Here is a 16,796-nt window from a genome sequence, read left to right as displayed (position 1 = left end):
ACCGGCGACAGGGTCATGGGTGGTCAAGGCTCATTGATGCACGTGGGGAGCGAAGGCTGGCCCGCGTAGTCTGATCCAACAGACGAGCTACTGTAGCTCAAACTGCTGAAGAAGTTAATGCTGGTTCTTATAGAAAGGTGTCAGAATACACAGTGCATCACAGTTTGTTGTGTATGGGGCTTCATAGTCGCAGACCAGGCAGGGTGCCATGCTGACCCCTGGACCACAGAGCAATGGAAGAAGGTCGATAGCCGGGTGCATGTGCGTGACTTACCTAGTGAACACATGGCACCAGGATGCACTATAGGAAGAAGGCAAGCCGGTGGAGGCAGTGTGATGCTTTGGGCACAGTCTGCTGGGAAACCTTGGGTCCTGCCATCCCTGTGGATGTTACTTTGACACGAACCTGACCACTATTTGAAATGGTTTGAATATCAAAGAGGCCATGTCACAAAGTTTAAATGACATCACAGAACATTCAATACAACTAAATTCATAATTTTAATTGCTACATGTTGTATATTTGTGACTTTGTGAATTTTCAAAAAACTGCAGAAATCATAGAAACCCCATGAATTTGACAAGAAAACATGTCATGTATTTATTTAAAGAGTTATATATTTGAACATTACTTTACCATATCCATAATAATGTCATGCATTGTAAAAGGTTTTTTTACCTCTTCAAAGATCACAAACATTTAATAGAGACTTAAGCCTAAATGGAAAATATTGCTTCTCTAGTGTGTTTTGGCACGAGATGATAGTGGGTGCACAATGAAGTTAGTCATGAAACACCTCATCGGCTGTGATCAGACACTTGATATAGTAGTCAAGATAGCTACAGCATAAAAAACATGAACCTGATTGTTTAAGTACTATTCACCATGTCTTGATTAGAAAAACTGGATTGAAGAAAATGAAAGCAGGATTGGAAACTGACAGAACTTTGTATGTGTATGTGTTGTGTTATCAGAGTATAAATGTGCAAACTGGCTTTCTGCTAAAGGAAGTTTATTGCCAGACTATACACTGTTGTCAATAACAGCTGAAAGCAAGCCTTCTTTTTAACCCTCTCTGGTAATAATGCAAAGGAAAAGATTTTCCAACTAATAAGAAATGCTAGGAATAAATTCTAGCACTCAACTTGAAGATGTCCAAAGTTTAAATGCAAGCAAACATAAAAGCAAAGTATTAATTGCGTTTCAGGATTATGCATTTACATTCCTGGACAGCACTACACCAAAAGTCCTGCTGTCAATACCGCTGTTGCTAAAAAGCTCTGCTCAAAGGACATATAAAACGTCAACATAGTCACATTTTAATTAAGTAATAAATAGGAATCTGTCTACCATATGTACATAAAGATGTTCTATTGCTTTTTACTGAGCAGAAGAAAGAACACATAAAACAAAATAATAATAACAATAATAGTTTTCACTTGAGTAGAATGTGGCTACACTAAACCCTACTGAAAACACGATTACAATGCATTGCTGACTGGTGCTGTCCAGCCTGCTTACTTAGGTCAGCCACCCTGTAATAACAGCTACAAATGAAGATCAATTTAACCTGGATAAAAAGACCTGGAAATGCAGAAACAGACAGATTTGCTTTGTGCCTCTGGCTGTGCAACTGCTTTAAAAATGTTTTTTTTCCTGAAAGACGCCTGCTGGACCGACGAGTCTTTATGGATGTGTCACAGAGAGAATAGGCACCATGCAGGCTGGAATAGGAGGGCAGAAATCAGATTAGGTCCTCCTCAACGGATGCCACATGGAGACGGGTTTGCGTAGTGTCGCCAGCATTTGGTTCCAGTGAGTGATGCCCATGCCGCTTGCCTCTGGACCAATGATCACATGACCTACATTCTCACCGCGCCCGTCATCTGTGTTTTCAGCCACAGTAACTCTTAGACAAAGGTCCTGCATGCAGAATACAACAGTGTAAGTAACACACAAAGCTAACAAAAACTATGACACAGCATCAAAGTTTATACTAGTTCTTACTAGTTGATACTGATGTTACAAATTCTACTTACAATCAGGTCAATAAGTTTTGCTTGTTTTAATTGTCTACCACAGCATTTATTATACTAGTTCAGATTAATTGCTTATCCCACCCCATTACAGAATTCCGCTATATGTAGCTACTGTTTAAAATATTAAACATAACAATTATGTTAATATGTACACACAAATGAGGAAGGAATTTTAGTAATATTTAAAACAGTGCTAGATAATAAGGAATTCCATAATGAATTCCAAGAAAACATGTTCTAAGAAAAAGGGGAAAGAACAAAGTGGGGACAGCAATAAACTGAGTGGGACAGTCAAACCAGCGACTGGTGCCGCCTGTGGCCAGCGTGGATTTAGACTTGGGGCCCTTCAGAAAGGGTGCACCAGAAATGTTCAAATCTCTTTATACATTTCTCTCACTAAACATGAAGCTTGGACACTTTATTTTATGTCCAAACTGCTCTATAAGCTACCAAAACACTGTGCTCAATGCTATGGCATAGCATTATTTGATACTTTAACACTAAAACATTTCTGTGGTTTACTGTAAAATCCAAGTAAAATGTTTTTTTTATTTTTTAATCTCAAAACAATACAACAAACTTTATTCATATTTAAGTGTACAAAAACTGAGCAAATTACAAAACCCCAAATAGTATAAAAAATAAGAAAATAAATTAATAGTCATAAATAACTATTAAAAACATAAATAAAAAAATAAATAATAATAAAAAAAGGGAAGAGAGGGTGAAAGAACAATCAGCTCAATCAACTGTTTCCTAACATGTTCTAAGAAAGGGTCTCAAACTTGGTAAAATGTTCTAAATATATCTATTTTTTCCAATTTCACTCACTCACTCACTCACTCACTTTCTTAACCACTTGTCCAATCAGTGTTGCGGGGAGGATGGGGGCGGGGGGCGTGATAGGTGCTGGAGCCTATCCCAGATGGATGCCAGTCCATCGCAGGGCATACACACATACACACTCATACACACACCCATTCACCTATAGGGCAATTCAGTGTCTCCAATTAACCTAATTGCATGTCTTTGGACTGTGGGAGGAAACCGGAGCTCCCGGAGAAAACCCACCCAGACATGGGGAGAACATGCAAACTCTGCACACAAAGGCCCCGGACCGCCCCACCTGGCGATCGAACCCAGGACCTTCTTGCTGTGAGGTGACAGTGCTACCCATTTAGCCACCGTGCCGCCCCCAATTTCATCACATTAATGATTTTTCTAATACATAGACTATGGCACTGAGGTATAGGTGATTTCCATTTAGGAAGTATAAGTTGTCTGGCAAGGAGAGTGACAAATGTCATAAGCTCAGCCCCCCCTGGGGGAAATAGGCGCTGATATGGGAGTCACCCCAAACAAAGCCATGAGAGCATAAGGCTCAATAGGTTTTCCTACTATCTCTTATAAAGACTTAAATATCCCTAACCAATACAGGAACAAAGAGGAGCAGGACCAAAATGTGTAAACTTGGTCCGCTGGGGCTTGACGGCATCTGTCACATATGGGGTCGATGTTCTTATGTATGTGAGAGAGTGTCATGTTTACTTAATCTGACCACATGTCCTAGTCAATGTTCTCATTTTATTACTTTTTTCATTAACCACCTTATCCTGGTCAGGGTTGTGGCAGGTCTGGTTCACCTTGGGTAAACTGACGCAAAATGAAAAAGTGTGCTGTGGTCTCACAAGTCCACCTGTCAAATTGTTTTTTGAAATAATGGACATTTGGCGCTGGGTTTTGCTGGGCAAAGAGGAACCACCCTGATTGTTACTAATGCAAAGTTTAAATAAGAGGCACATTTGCATTTTAGAGCAGCATACAGTATGGTAACAATTAGACATCATCCTTTCAGGGATGTCCCTGCTTGTCAGAAAAAGGACGCTAAGCCACACTGCATGTGTTACAACAACTGATTACAAAAGTAGAGTAGTGGATGTTACCTGTAGCACAACAGCAGGTACAGAGAAGATCATGGCCTCATTAAAGATAGGGTTAGTGTCGTCTCTCTTTACGGAAGTTTTCTTCTTACTGATCTTCCTGCCATCTTGGAGAAGGTATATCTTCACAAATGGATCTGTTCAAATTTACAGCAGGCGTAAGATAAAAATGCATAAAAAAGGCAATGAACAGTGTAAATATCAGTGGTAGCTCAGCGGTTAAGGTACTTGACTAGTCATTCGAAGGTTGCTGATTCAAGCCCCATCACTGCCAAGTTGCCACTGTTGGGCCGCTGAGCAAGGCCCTTAACCTCAAATTGCGTTCAATGATAATTGTAAGTCGCTTAAATGCAGAAAATGTCAATGGATATCTATACGACCAAACTGTCATGGCTATGCTGACCTGCAGTGGTTTTTCCATTAGTCCAGACAAGGTTCTTTGCTTTAGCCACCACCACAGTTAAGCGCTCTGCAGTGGGCAGGTAGCTAAGTGAGAGCAGAATTTCCCCAACAGCGTCCACAGCCTGCGGAAACAATACAATAAACACAAAATGTCAAAAGCCACGGAGTAATGATTGCTAATCAATTTAAAACCGATTAGGCACATGTTAGTTACAGTTTTAAGTTTTATTTCTTTATTAATTTATTAAATCAATTAACTTATATAATAACTACTTTTCCTGCTTAGTGTGGATACTGAATACTGGGCTGAAAAACACCCTGAACATTTGACTGCATGGCACTACTTTTACAACTTAGGAGTTAGTATGGACGCTTCCACAGAAGAGTTCGATGCACTGTGTTCTCTTTTTAAAAAAAATCTAAATCTAGTCATATCCAAGTACCTGATTGCATTACGCTTCCTCTCTACTGATGCTGATCTCCACTGCTGACTGACACACGCCCCCCCGACACGTGTGCTGTAGTTGACTGAATCTTTTCATCTACACAAGGCGAATTTATATGTGGATCAGCTTTGTGTATGGAGAGCCACACCCTGATCAACACATTTTCCTCAACTTTGTGCAGGCGCCATCAATCAGCCAGCAGAGGTAGTAATTGCATCAGTTATGAGGACCCTATCCGCCTTCCCACCCTGTATGAACAACAAGCCAATCGTTGTTCATGTAGCCGCCCAGCCCAGACGGATGGCAGAGCTGGGTTTCGAACTGACGAGTTCGAAATGTCAGCTCTGGTGTTCTAGCGTGTTTTACCGCTGCACCACCTGAGTGGCTCACTGTGTGTTCTAACACATTCCCAAATCACCAGTATTAAAATGCCACAGTAGCTCTGTCCTCTGGCATCAATGAGTCTTGGCCACCTAACAACCGATTGGTGGGTACTGACCCCGGCTGCCTGTGAGCACCCCTTGCTGTATCAGACCCCATTTATCTGGCCACAATGATTTGACCCTAATCGAAGTCGCTCAGGTCTTCATGCCTATTCATATCTGTTGCATTCAACACATGTAATGTGATTAATCACCATTATCCCAGCAATGTGCATGTAATCATGTTTTATTATCAGGTCAAAGGTGTTGACAAACAGTAATGTATTTGGTGGTTTTATGTGCTTACGTTTATGGCATTACCTTGTTCATGTCCTGCAGGTACAGCCAGGCATTAAAAGATCTTATAGACAGGTCTAGATCAGACATTTTAAGTTCTGCCAGCCCTGCACTGATGCTCCTTTCATCTGAGTCTACTCCGAATGCTGAGAAACGTAGGCTGTATTCATCTAAGGCTGCTGTTTCCACTGGAATGGAGAAGTGCTCATCAAACACCACGGAGAACGCATTACTTTGAATCTGCAAGAAAAAAGCTATATTTTAGAACATATTTCCAGCCATGGCAGAAAAGAGAACAAGCTTTTAGATTTGTGTTTCCACACAGCATAAACACAACCGGGCTGTAAAACAGGATAATCATAAACATAAAAAGCAAGTTCACATGGAAATGGGTGAAGCTTTTGGCCTAGTTAAAGTCCACTAGCGAACCCAATAGAGATGCTGTGGTAGAAGCTAAAAAGTTTATGTAAAATATAAAGCAATCCATCAAAAAATTGACCAAAATTCATCCACAAGATGAAAATGTATAAAATGTAAAAAATGTATAAAAATTATATAAAGCATTTATTTGCAGTTGTTGCTGCTAAAATTAGTGTATGTTTTATTAAGTATTTTAATAATTACTACATTATTGTTAAATGAATTTAATTCAACTGAATTTTCATCTACTCCTATTTTTAGGGGTCTCCACTCAGTTCATTCTGGTCTGTATACCTGCGGATCTCAGTGGTAGAGGAGTGGGCTAGAGTGTTTTACCGCTATGCCCCTAGGGCACCCTTAATATAGGTGTTGGATAACTTTAATAAATCAATTAAAATAAATAATAAATTATGTTTTACAAATGATGTTAACTTTTATCTTGTTTACTTAATCTGTTCTTTATTAATCAATTTTTATGTTCTGACTTTTGCCAGAAGGTCTAAATGTAATGGGGCGAGGCGCCTCACTACTGAAAGCCCTGCACCTGCAAAAAACGAAAAATTAATTCAATAGCAAGATGCTTAACAAAGTTGGAGCAATACTGCGGCTAAAAAGCCACTAACAAAAAGGGGACAATCGCAAAAAAACTAGGTGACCAAAATAACGGAAGCCTGCAACGGAGAAAGGGGACAGAAAAGGGAAAGAGCAGAAATTTACAATATGACAGACTGTTACGGCCATCTACGACAACCCAAAAAAAGGAAAAATAGGAAACCCTTAACACAAGCCAGGAACAGCAAAACACAAGCAGTAAGCCCATACCATTAACTGGTGCAGTCCAGATCCAGCATGGTTCCACTATGTGGGGATCGATCACAAAAAGTGGTCAGCACACCACCTTTGGGGCTCAGTTTTAAAGAAACACTTTAACCTGGATCAAATAAATGCAGTACATGGTGCCGGTGTCTGGAACTGACACATCAATCATCTGTCGACCAAATTTGGGAAGGCAGAAAGACATTATTTCGTAACCATGCCACACTGGCAATCTCCATGGCAGGAGGACTTGTTACACTAAATGTACTGCATCTGGAACATTTCCACACAAACAAGTGCTTGCTTTCTGAAAATACAGGCACATAAAACTCAATACAGATACCTAGCACAAATAAAAAGGTTGACAATAACTGATTGTCATCAACATTTTTCTTGGCATGGTCATTTTTGTCATTGCTTTTCAATCAGCTGCTACTAAAACTATGTTTATGATGCTTAAGCCATTCCATATGCTATTCTGTTTATAATCAAATAAGGGATATGTTTTTAAAAGCTTCTTTCCAATCTACTTCTATCCAATTACTGCATCGTATTTCGCTTCCTCTACTACTGCTGACCTCCACTTCTGACCAAAGAGTGCTGTAACTAACATGCCCCCTCTGACACATGTGCAGTAGCCAGAGGCTTCTTTTCACCTTAATGAGTTGGTTTCACACGAAGATCTGTATTGCACATGAAGAGTCACACACCGATCTCCCAATCTCTATTATCTCCCGTACCTGTGAAGGTGCCATCAATATGCCAGCAGAGGTCGGAATTGCAGTTATAAGGAATCGCCTCCAGCCTTCCCACTCTTTGAATCAGCCAATTATTGTTTGTTTAGGCGCCTGGCCTATTAAAACTTGAGATGTCAGCACTGGTGTTTTACCGCTACGTTTTACCGCTGTGTCTAATGTCTTTAAATTAATTCTAATATTTACTTAAAATTTACATCTATTACTAAAAAGGCTTTGGTTAGTCCATTATAGTCTTAAAATACATGTTTTAAGCATTTTCTTTATACAGTATATAATAACTTTAATAAATCAATTAAAATAAATAATAAATTATGTTTTACAAATGATGTTAACTTTTATCTTGTTTACTTAATCTGTTCTTTATTAATCAATTTTTATGTTCTGACTTTTGCCAGAAGGTCTAAATGTAATGGGGCGAGGCGCCTCACTACTGAAAGCCCTGCACCTGCAAAAAATGAAAAATTAATTCAATAGCAAGATGCTTAACAAAGTTGGAGCAATACTGCGGCTAAAAAGCCACTAACAAAAAGGGGATTCAATATACAGTATATATATACACACTGATCAGCCATAACATTAAAATCACCTCCTACACTCTCCTACACTCTTTCTACACTCACTGTCCATTTTATCAGCTCCACTTACCATATAGAAGCACTTTGTAGTTCTACAATTACTGACTGTAGTCTGTTTCTCTACATACTTTTTTTAACCTGCTTTCACCCTGTTCTTCAATGGTCAGGACCCCCACAGGACCACCACAGAGCAGGTATTATTTGGGTGAGGGATCAGCAGCGCTGCTGGAGTATTTCAATACAGTGTCCACTCACTGTCCACTCTATTAGACACTCCTACCTAGTTGGTCCACCTTGTAGATGTAAAGTCAGAGACGATCGCTCATCTTTGCTGCTGTTTGAGTTGGTCATCTTCTAGACCTTCATCAGTGGTAACAGAATGCTGCCCACGGGGTGCTGTCGGCTGGATATATTTTCGATTGGTGGACAATTCTCAGTCCAGCAGGGAGAGTGAGATGTTTAAAAACTCCAGCAGCGCTGCTGTCTTATCCGCTTATACCAGCACAACACACACTACAACACTTATACCAACACAACACCACCATGTCAGTGTCACTGCAGTGCTGAGAATGATCCACCACCCAAATAACACCTACTCTGTAGTGGTCCTGGGAGAGTCCTGACCATTAAAGAACAGCATGAAAGGGGGCTAACAAAGCATGTAGAGAAACAGATGGACTACAGTCAGTAATTGTAGAACTACAAAGTGCTTCTATATGGTAAGTGGAGCTGATAAAATGGACAATATGTGTAGAAACAAGGAGGTGGTTTTAATGTTATGGCTGATCTGTGTATATATCTTTTTGAAGAACATTTAGTCCATATTACTGGATTGACCATAGCACAAACTCTATCTATAGCTAAATTCCAACAATACAAATATATAAAGAACAAGCTTATCTGAACACATTTACTGCCAACAAATGTACAAGTGCTGTTCTAAGCTCTTCTTTTTCACAAGGCCAAAAGACACTAGCCACCTGCTCAAGCTGAGAGTTGCCAGAAAATGTCAGTAGGAAGCATGAATAACGGCCAGCTCAACTGATAATGCTTTAATTATAACACTGTGAACTGTGAATATACATTTCATGTTATTTCTATGATTAAAATGTTCCTTGAAAACAAAAATGGAAGAAGGGCAACAGAATCATGGCTTAGTGACAAACATTGAAAAGGCCATGTTAGGAATATTAGATACAAGCGCATTTTAAAGCTGCAACCACACAATGTTCTATAATCTGATTAAACTTTCACTTTCTTTGATCCAGTTTGTTTATATGGGAGGGAAGCAAATTGCTGTATTCCATTTTTTCCCCCCAATTTTCCCCCCTAATCTAGTCATGTCCAATTACCCTGAGTGCGTCCTCTATACTGATTCGACCCTTCACCGCTGATTAAAGACGCCTCTCCCCCTCCGGCATGTACAGTCAGTGAAGACTGCATTTTTCACCTGCACGAGTTGAGCTCATACACTTGACGGGCACCCTGTATGGAGGGCCACACCCCCATCAGCATTATTCTACAGCCCTGTTCGGGCGCCATCAGTCAGCCAGCAAGCTGAGAGGCTCTTACCCTCTAAGCCTGAACAACAGCCAATCGTTGTTCATGCTGCCACCCAGCCCAGTCGGAAAGGCAGAGCTGAGATTCGATAAGATGTATTCGAAACCCCAACTCTGGTGCGCTAGCGTACTTTACCGCTGCGACACCTGAGCGGCTGCTGTATTCCATTTTTAAGTAGATCTATGGCATTGTGAGAAAATACAGCATCACAACTTGAGAGTGATCTGTGTAATGTGAAAACCGGATTTGCAATTTAGGGCATTTTCACACCTATAGTTCATTTGCTCTAAATCAATAAATCAATTGATAAATTTGGTACCTTGAAGCATTTTGCCCTTGGTTCAGTAAATACAGGAAAAAGTCCTGAATTTTAGAGTATTTAATATGTCTATGCCATTAAACATAGAGCAACTACAGCAGGATGCAGAATTAACTTTAAAGGCACCTCTTTAAAATGTTGTACTGCTTCAGACTTTGCAAAGAACACATGCTGCATTCAGACGACTGAGCAGATGACGGGAGCTAACATTGAGAATTGAGGTCAGACCACCCTGTCACCGCAAACGAACCAGTCCAGAGTTCCTTTGAGGCCAGACTGATACCATCTTCTCTCAAGGGCCTTGGTGCAGTAGTTTCGGTCCACACCCAAGCACGATGACTGGTCTAAAATGCTGGTGTGAAAACATCCTTAGACAGCAATTACATATTTACTAATCCTGGAATAGCTTTTATTTTATTTTAGCTTTATTCTTTGATTTTAGCAGTTTCATTTACACATTACCTCTTCTTAACTTCTCATGTCTTCAAATGATGACTATTGTTAGAGTCTTATTATTTTTATTTTTTTTAGAGCGAGCAATAATCTGTCAATTCTGTCAGTTATTACTCTGGATTGTTTTCAGGCTTGGTGCTCAGTGGCACAGCCAGCAAAAATGGGTTTTGCTGCATATAATGTGAAAGCAGCCAAGGAGGCCAGGCTATTAACTGCAAATATACAATCTCTCAGGGATTTCTGTTCCAGGGATTTAAATGTTTTACAGAGACTCTATTATCTTTTATCCTGCATTATTTTCCTGAAAGCACAGTATTTTCTCGCACACTATATGTATATAGATGAGACGGTAGTAAAAATTGACCCGATTCAAATTGCAGTCTATGTGTAACCCTGCAGGAATCCCCTGATCATCAGTCATTGTGTCTCCATTATAATGAGCAGCAGCCCTGCTGTAGATGAGACGTACACTGGGAGTCGTAATGCAGTGTAAATGACCCTCATTCAGCCTTTAGAGCAATGAAACCGTAATAGAGAAAGAGAAAGAGAGCGAGTGAGTGAGAGAGAGAGAGTGGTTCCACTTAAAGAAGACATGGACAGAAACCAATTTCTTAAACAAGTGACAAGCAAAAACAATAAGTATAAATATAATTTATATGCACAAAATAACTGAATAATCACAAAAGATCAGATGTTGGAGATAATCTGAATAAGTTTACTTGCAGTTCACTTCACATAAGTCAGCTTTATGTGGTACCAGGTAAAACTGATTGCGTTATGAATCATGTTTGCTCCACCTTGCAGCCCATTATTAATGTAATTTCTTCTAATTCACTTAATGAATATTAATACATATTATTAAATAATATTAATCAAATAATTTAATTTTAAAATAATTCCCCTTTTTCCCCCAATATGTGCAAAGGTGGACCGGCTACTCTAAATTCCCCATGGGTGTAAATAAGTATGTAGATAGGTGTATGATGCCTTGAAGGAATTCATGCCTTCCAGGTTCTGTTTCTATAAGCCCCCACATAAACTGGTCATAGATCTTTATGGTGAAAAATAGTGCAGAAATGTTTATAATCAAATACCTGCGTGTTTGGATTATTAGTGTGCAAGTAAATATACTAATTCATAAAGAGGGAATTCATTTATACTACACCCATTTCTAGAAAAGTTGGAACTTTTTGTTAATTGTTTTGTTAATTCTCTTCAACCTGTCTTTAAGTAACAAACATCCAATGAAAAGACTTTGGGAATGGGAATTAGTTTCCCCCGAAATGTTTTGGCTATGTCATATGAACAATTTGTCTCACTGATTTTCAGCAAATCGAAGTTCAATCAAGCCGAAGCAGTAAAAACAAGCTGCACAACGAACTTATAAAGGACGTTTAGAAAAAATATTTTGGACAAAGAACCATGTGTGACAAACATTCAGTCACGGAAAAAAAACAATTGCTAAAATCATTAAGTATGTAAATAATTGAATTCAACTGCATATGCCTATTGTAATAGAAATATGACTTTGCATCAAGATGATTCATTTGACCATACCGCTCTAATATTCAGAATCAACAAAGTTTGATTCATGTAAGCACAATATTTAAATAAAACACTACTAAACTCTGCTGCTCCACTTTGCCTCTTCCTTACCTGTGTGGCGCCCACAGTGATCTCATCAGGCAGAAGTGTGACCATTATGTAACATCCAGGAAAGTTCTCCTCTTCCTTCTCCAGCAGATCCTTGCCCTGATGTAGGGTGACATGCAGCAGTGAGGCCCGAGCCTCTAGTTCCAGTGTCACCTCCAGCTGACCCACAGTGACATCATGGCCAAACGTGTGTGCTATGGATGAGATGGAGCACAGTGAGTCTGCAGAGACTGAGCGCTTAAGCTCTGGCTCCCGGTTCAACAGCTCAAGAGGGCCGAGCTCTCGAAAGCTGTCAGGAGTGTCAGCCAGCTGCAGGCTGGGCTTACGGCTGGCTGATGATGCCTTTCTGTGATTGGAGGCCGCAACACACTATAAGAGGAAGCGGATATTCAGAGCACGTCAGTAACTGACAGGAAGAATCCCTGTCCACATTAAACAAAATAAGCTCATTACCTTCTGTCGCACTTCAGAGTAGGAGGTGCCATATTTCTCCTGCAAGTACTGGTAGTTAAAGTTGGGGTATGGTGAGGGAGCGGGGAATGTGCCTGATTTCCATAGCTTCCACAGGTTTACACCTACAATGCACAGGAGGAGCAGAAACCCCAATAGGTACACACCTACCTCCCAAGCAGGTGGCTCACGGACCACTGCCACACACACACACACACACACACACACACACACACACATACACACACACACACATCCTCTGTTAGAAAAACTGAACATATGAGAAGAATATTAGGTATTTGTAATTGGGTTTGTTTCTCTCACCGCTGACATGATAGTCAGAGATGTCCGGGCCGTGTGCTGAGGACATGGTCCCAGCGCCTGGAAGAAAAGATCAAGTTCAGAAAATCAGAGACATTTATTGTGTTCCTACAGACTGGTAATTGCATGCATATATACGAATTCCTAGTTCTCCCTCAGAGAAGGACAGTAGAGGCACACAGAGCATAGAAATATGAATTTATGAATACATATTTTTTTTTAAAAATTTTTTACACATACATAAGACAGCAGTACAGAATATAGAGTTGGTGGATAACATAACACATAAGACCTAATATTGTGTTGGTATCCTTTTGCTGCCAAAACGCCCTGACCTGTCGAGGCATGGACTCCACTAGACCCCTAAAGGTGTGCTGTGGTATCTGGCACCAAGATGTTAGCAGCAGATCCTTTAACTCCTGTAAGTTGTGAGGTGGGGCCTCCATGGATCGGACTTGTTTGTCCAGCACATCCCACAGATACTCGATTGGATTGAGATCTGGGAAATTTGGAGGCCAAGTCAACACCTCAAACTCGTTGTGCTCCTCAAACCATTCCTGAACCATTTTTGCTTTGTGGCAGGGAGCATTATCCTGCTGAAAGAGGCAACAGCCATCAGGGAATACCGTTTCCATAAAGGGTGTACATGGTCTGCAACAATGCTTAGGTAGGTGGTACGTGTAAAAGTAACATCCACATGTAATGGTTCTGTGGCGTTTGTGGGACTTACCACTCTTCCCCGACGTCACAGGCCTTACAGAGCAGTATTGAGCTAGGCCTTTAGTAAGAGGCCAGCTCGTTAGGGTGACGACCTGCAGCTGCGGCTCCCTTATTTAAGGGTACGCCGCCTGGCTGCAGGTGTCGCACCTTTTGTCTTGTTTGCTCCTTTTGTTTTGGGCACTGCGGTGTCCGTGGGGACTGCTGACGGCTCCCCCACGCTTCTTTTGTAGTTTTAGAGGTACCCCCGGTGGCATTAGGCCATCAGGGTGTGTAGACTGCAAGGTTGAGGTAATTAGCTTTTCTTTTACCTTCTTAGAAGTAGCGTGGTGCGATGTCGTGCAGTCCTCGTACTGTGTTTATTTTACCCGTTAGCATTTAGCATTAGCGGGTGAAGCCAGCCCCGTGACACGGCGCTGGTCCTCTCCCCGCTAATGTTTACCTAGCTAACCTAGCTGTGTTATTCGGCAGCCGGTGGGTGGCGTCTCGGTAAGACACTCGGTTGGTCTGCCAGCACCTCCGGTTCGAATCCGCACTAGGAGCTTGGGTAACTGTTTTGTTAACCGGTTTTCTTTACTCTGTTTTGTGTGCTTTAACAGATTGGCTCTAGCTGCGGCTGATGAAGGAGCCGTCTGTTACCCCGAACTGCGCCTGAGGCGATTTCGGGGCTTTGTAGCGTAAAACAAGTATTCTGGGATTCAGCAACCGCTGGGTGGCGACACCGCTAAGTGCGCGGCTGTCCTGCCAGCCGCCCCGGTTCGAATCCGCACCCTTTTGTGTGCTTTAACAGATTGGCTCTAGCTGCGGCTGATAACGGAGCCGTCTGTTACCTCGAACTGCGCCTGAGGCGATTTCGAGGCTTTGTAGCCGAAAATAATTGTAGCGCCTTAAGCGCATGAAGTCATCTGCTTTCCCCCGCGGCAGCAGCGCGCTGGTTACGCGCCCGGCTCTCACCCGAGCGGCCGGGGTTCGCGCCCAGCGTCTTTTAGTTTTCTTCTTTTCTTTTTGTTGCTGCCTGCATTCCCCAGCGGAAGTCCATCGGGGTTCCTTATGTTTGTTTTTGAGTTCTGTCTTGTGTGTGATGTTCTGTGTTTTTCTGTTAATAAATAAACTTTTATTTACTTTAACTCCGCGCTTGAGTCCTTTCTCTCCCACGTGACAGAAAGGTGCGACCATTTCTGGACTCAGTGGAGGACCCCCATTCTCTCCCAATAATTTTTTTGGGGGGGCACTCCCTGGTTGCTTATAGCAACCTGGGGGAATCCCCCGGTTGCCTGTAGCAACCTGGGGGAACTGGACCGCTGGCTAGGGACCTCAGGAGAGGTCCCTTTAAGGAGGGGGTACTGTAATGGTTCTGTGGCGTTTGTGGGACTTACCACTCTTCCCCGACGTCACAGGCCTTACAGAGCAGTATTGAGCTAGGCCTTTAGTAAGAGGCCAGCTCGTTAGGGTGACGACCTGCAGCTGCGGCTCCCTTATTTAAGGGTACGCCGCCTGGCTGCAGGTGTCGCACCTTTTGTCTTGTTTGCTCCTTTTGTTTTGGGCACTGCGGTGTCCGTGGGGACTGCTGACGGCTCCCCCACGCTTCTTTTGTAGTTTTAGAGGTACCCCCGGTGGCATTAGGCCATCAGGGTGTGTAGACTGCAAGGTTGAGGTAATTAGCTTTTCTTTTACCTTCTTAGAAGTAGCGTGGTGCGATGTCGTGCAGTCCTCGTACTGTGTTTATTTTACCCGTTAGCATTTAGCATTAGCGGGTGAAGCCAGCCCCGTGACACGGCGCTGGTCCTCTCCCCGCTAATGTTTACCTAGCTAACCTAGGTGTGGTATTCGGCAGCCGGTGGGTGGCGTCTCGGTAAGACACTCGGTTGGTCTGCCAGCACCCCCGGTTCGAATCCGCACTAGGAGCTTGGGTAACTGTTTTGTTAACCGGTTTTCTTTACTCTGTTTTGTGTGCTTTAACAGATTGGCTCTAGCTGCGGCTGATGAAGGAGCCGTCTGTTACCCCGAACTGCGCCTGAGGCGATTTCGGAGCTTTGTAGCGTAAAACAAGTATTCTGGGATTCAGCAACCGCTGGGTGGCGACACCGCTAAGTGCGCGGCTGTCCTGCCAGCCGCCCCGGTTCGAATCCGCACCCTTTTGTGTGCTTTAACAGATTGGCTCTAGCTGCGGCTGATAACGGAGCCGTCTGTTACCTCGAACTGCGCCTGAGGCGATTTCGAGGCTTTGTAGCCGAAAATAATTGTAGCGCCTTAAGCGCATGAAGTCATCTGCTTTCCCCCGCGGCAGCAGCGCGCTGGTTACGCGCCCGGCTCTCACCCGAGCGGCCGGGGTTCGCGCCCAGCGTCTTTTAGTTTTCTTCTTTTCTTTTTGTTGCTGCCTGCATTCCCCAGCGGAAGTCCATCGGGGTTCCTTATGTTTGTTTTTGAGTTCTGTCTTGTGTGTGATGTTCTGTGTTTTTCTGTTAATAAATAAACTTTTATTTACTTTAACTCCGCGCTTGAGTCCTTTCTCTCCCACGTGACACCACATGGATGGCAGGAGTTAAGGTTTCCCACTGGCTTGCCTTCTTCTTGTTCCCCAGGTAAGCGACGCACACGCACCCGGCCATCCATGTGATGCAACTACATTTTCTGTTGTTTTACCCCGAGGTGGTTCTGACGGAAACCTGTTTACCCTCTCGAGGTTAAAGACTGCAAGTTGAGACTGCTGTGCCAACGATGCTGCTTCTACTGGATGGGATGGGAACCCAGCGTGTTGGCACCAAAAATGTCCAGAACTTACAATGGACTTTATCACAGACTGGACTGAATAATGAAGAACTCCAATTATTTTTTGCTAGTTACAACTGTCAATTTAATTATGTGTTTGTATGATTTGCGTAAATCCTATTTATTTGAAGTATCCTCCAGGCCACCCAAGAAGGATGGGTCCCTGCTGAATCTGGTTCCTCTCAAGGTTTCTTCCTGTGATTTTAAGGGAGTTTTTCCTTGCCACTGTCTCCCTCGGCTTGCTCAATAGGGGGTTTTGGTCTGTTGGTCCTGGATTCTGTAAAGTTGCTTTGAGACAATGTCCATTGTAAAAAGCACTATATAAATAACTTTGACTTGACTTGACAATCCTAACAAACCAAAAGCATGACAATCATAACAATCCAAATCAAAATAGCCTCCGCTGAAGGATCCACAGCTGCTCCCTTAAATGTCATG

At 42.3% G+C, this 16,796-nt stretch overlaps 1 protein-coding gene across 1 annotated transcript in view; it reads right to left on the bottom strand.

Annotated features, from left to right (window-relative positions):
- Window positions 1-586: 586 nt before the first annotated feature.
- The window catches only part of syt12 (synaptotagmin XII), a 29,065-nt gene continuing 12,855 nt past the window's right edge, over window positions 587-16,796 (bottom strand). Inside the window, exons 2-8 of the mRNA XM_063003768.1 lie at window positions 12,876-12,932; window positions 12,555-12,748; window positions 12,105-12,470; window positions 5,572-5,787; window positions 4,384-4,504; window positions 3,984-4,117; window positions 587-1,924 (exon numbers count right to left, since the gene is read on the bottom strand). Of these exons, the coding sequence (XP_062859838.1) occupies window positions 1,751-1,924; window positions 3,984-4,117; window positions 4,384-4,504; window positions 5,572-5,787; window positions 12,105-12,470; window positions 12,555-12,748; window positions 12,876-12,921 (1,251 nt within the window). The 5' untranslated portion in view covers window positions 12,922-12,932 and the 3' untranslated portion in view covers window positions 587-1,750. The remainder of the gene's footprint in view (window positions 1,925-3,983; window positions 4,118-4,383; window positions 4,505-5,571; window positions 5,788-12,104; window positions 12,471-12,554; window positions 12,749-12,875; window positions 12,933-16,796) is intronic.

Source organism: Trichomycterus rosablanca, chromosome 1 (assembly GCF_030014385.1).
Source record: "Trichomycterus rosablanca isolate fTriRos1 chromosome 1, fTriRos1.hap1, whole genome shotgun sequence".
NCBI lineage: Eukaryota > Metazoa > Chordata > Actinopteri > Siluriformes > Trichomycteridae > Trichomycterus > Trichomycterus rosablanca.
The sequence above is the reverse complement of the archived record's forward strand: the minus strand, read 5'-3'. Positions and strand labels throughout refer to the sequence as shown.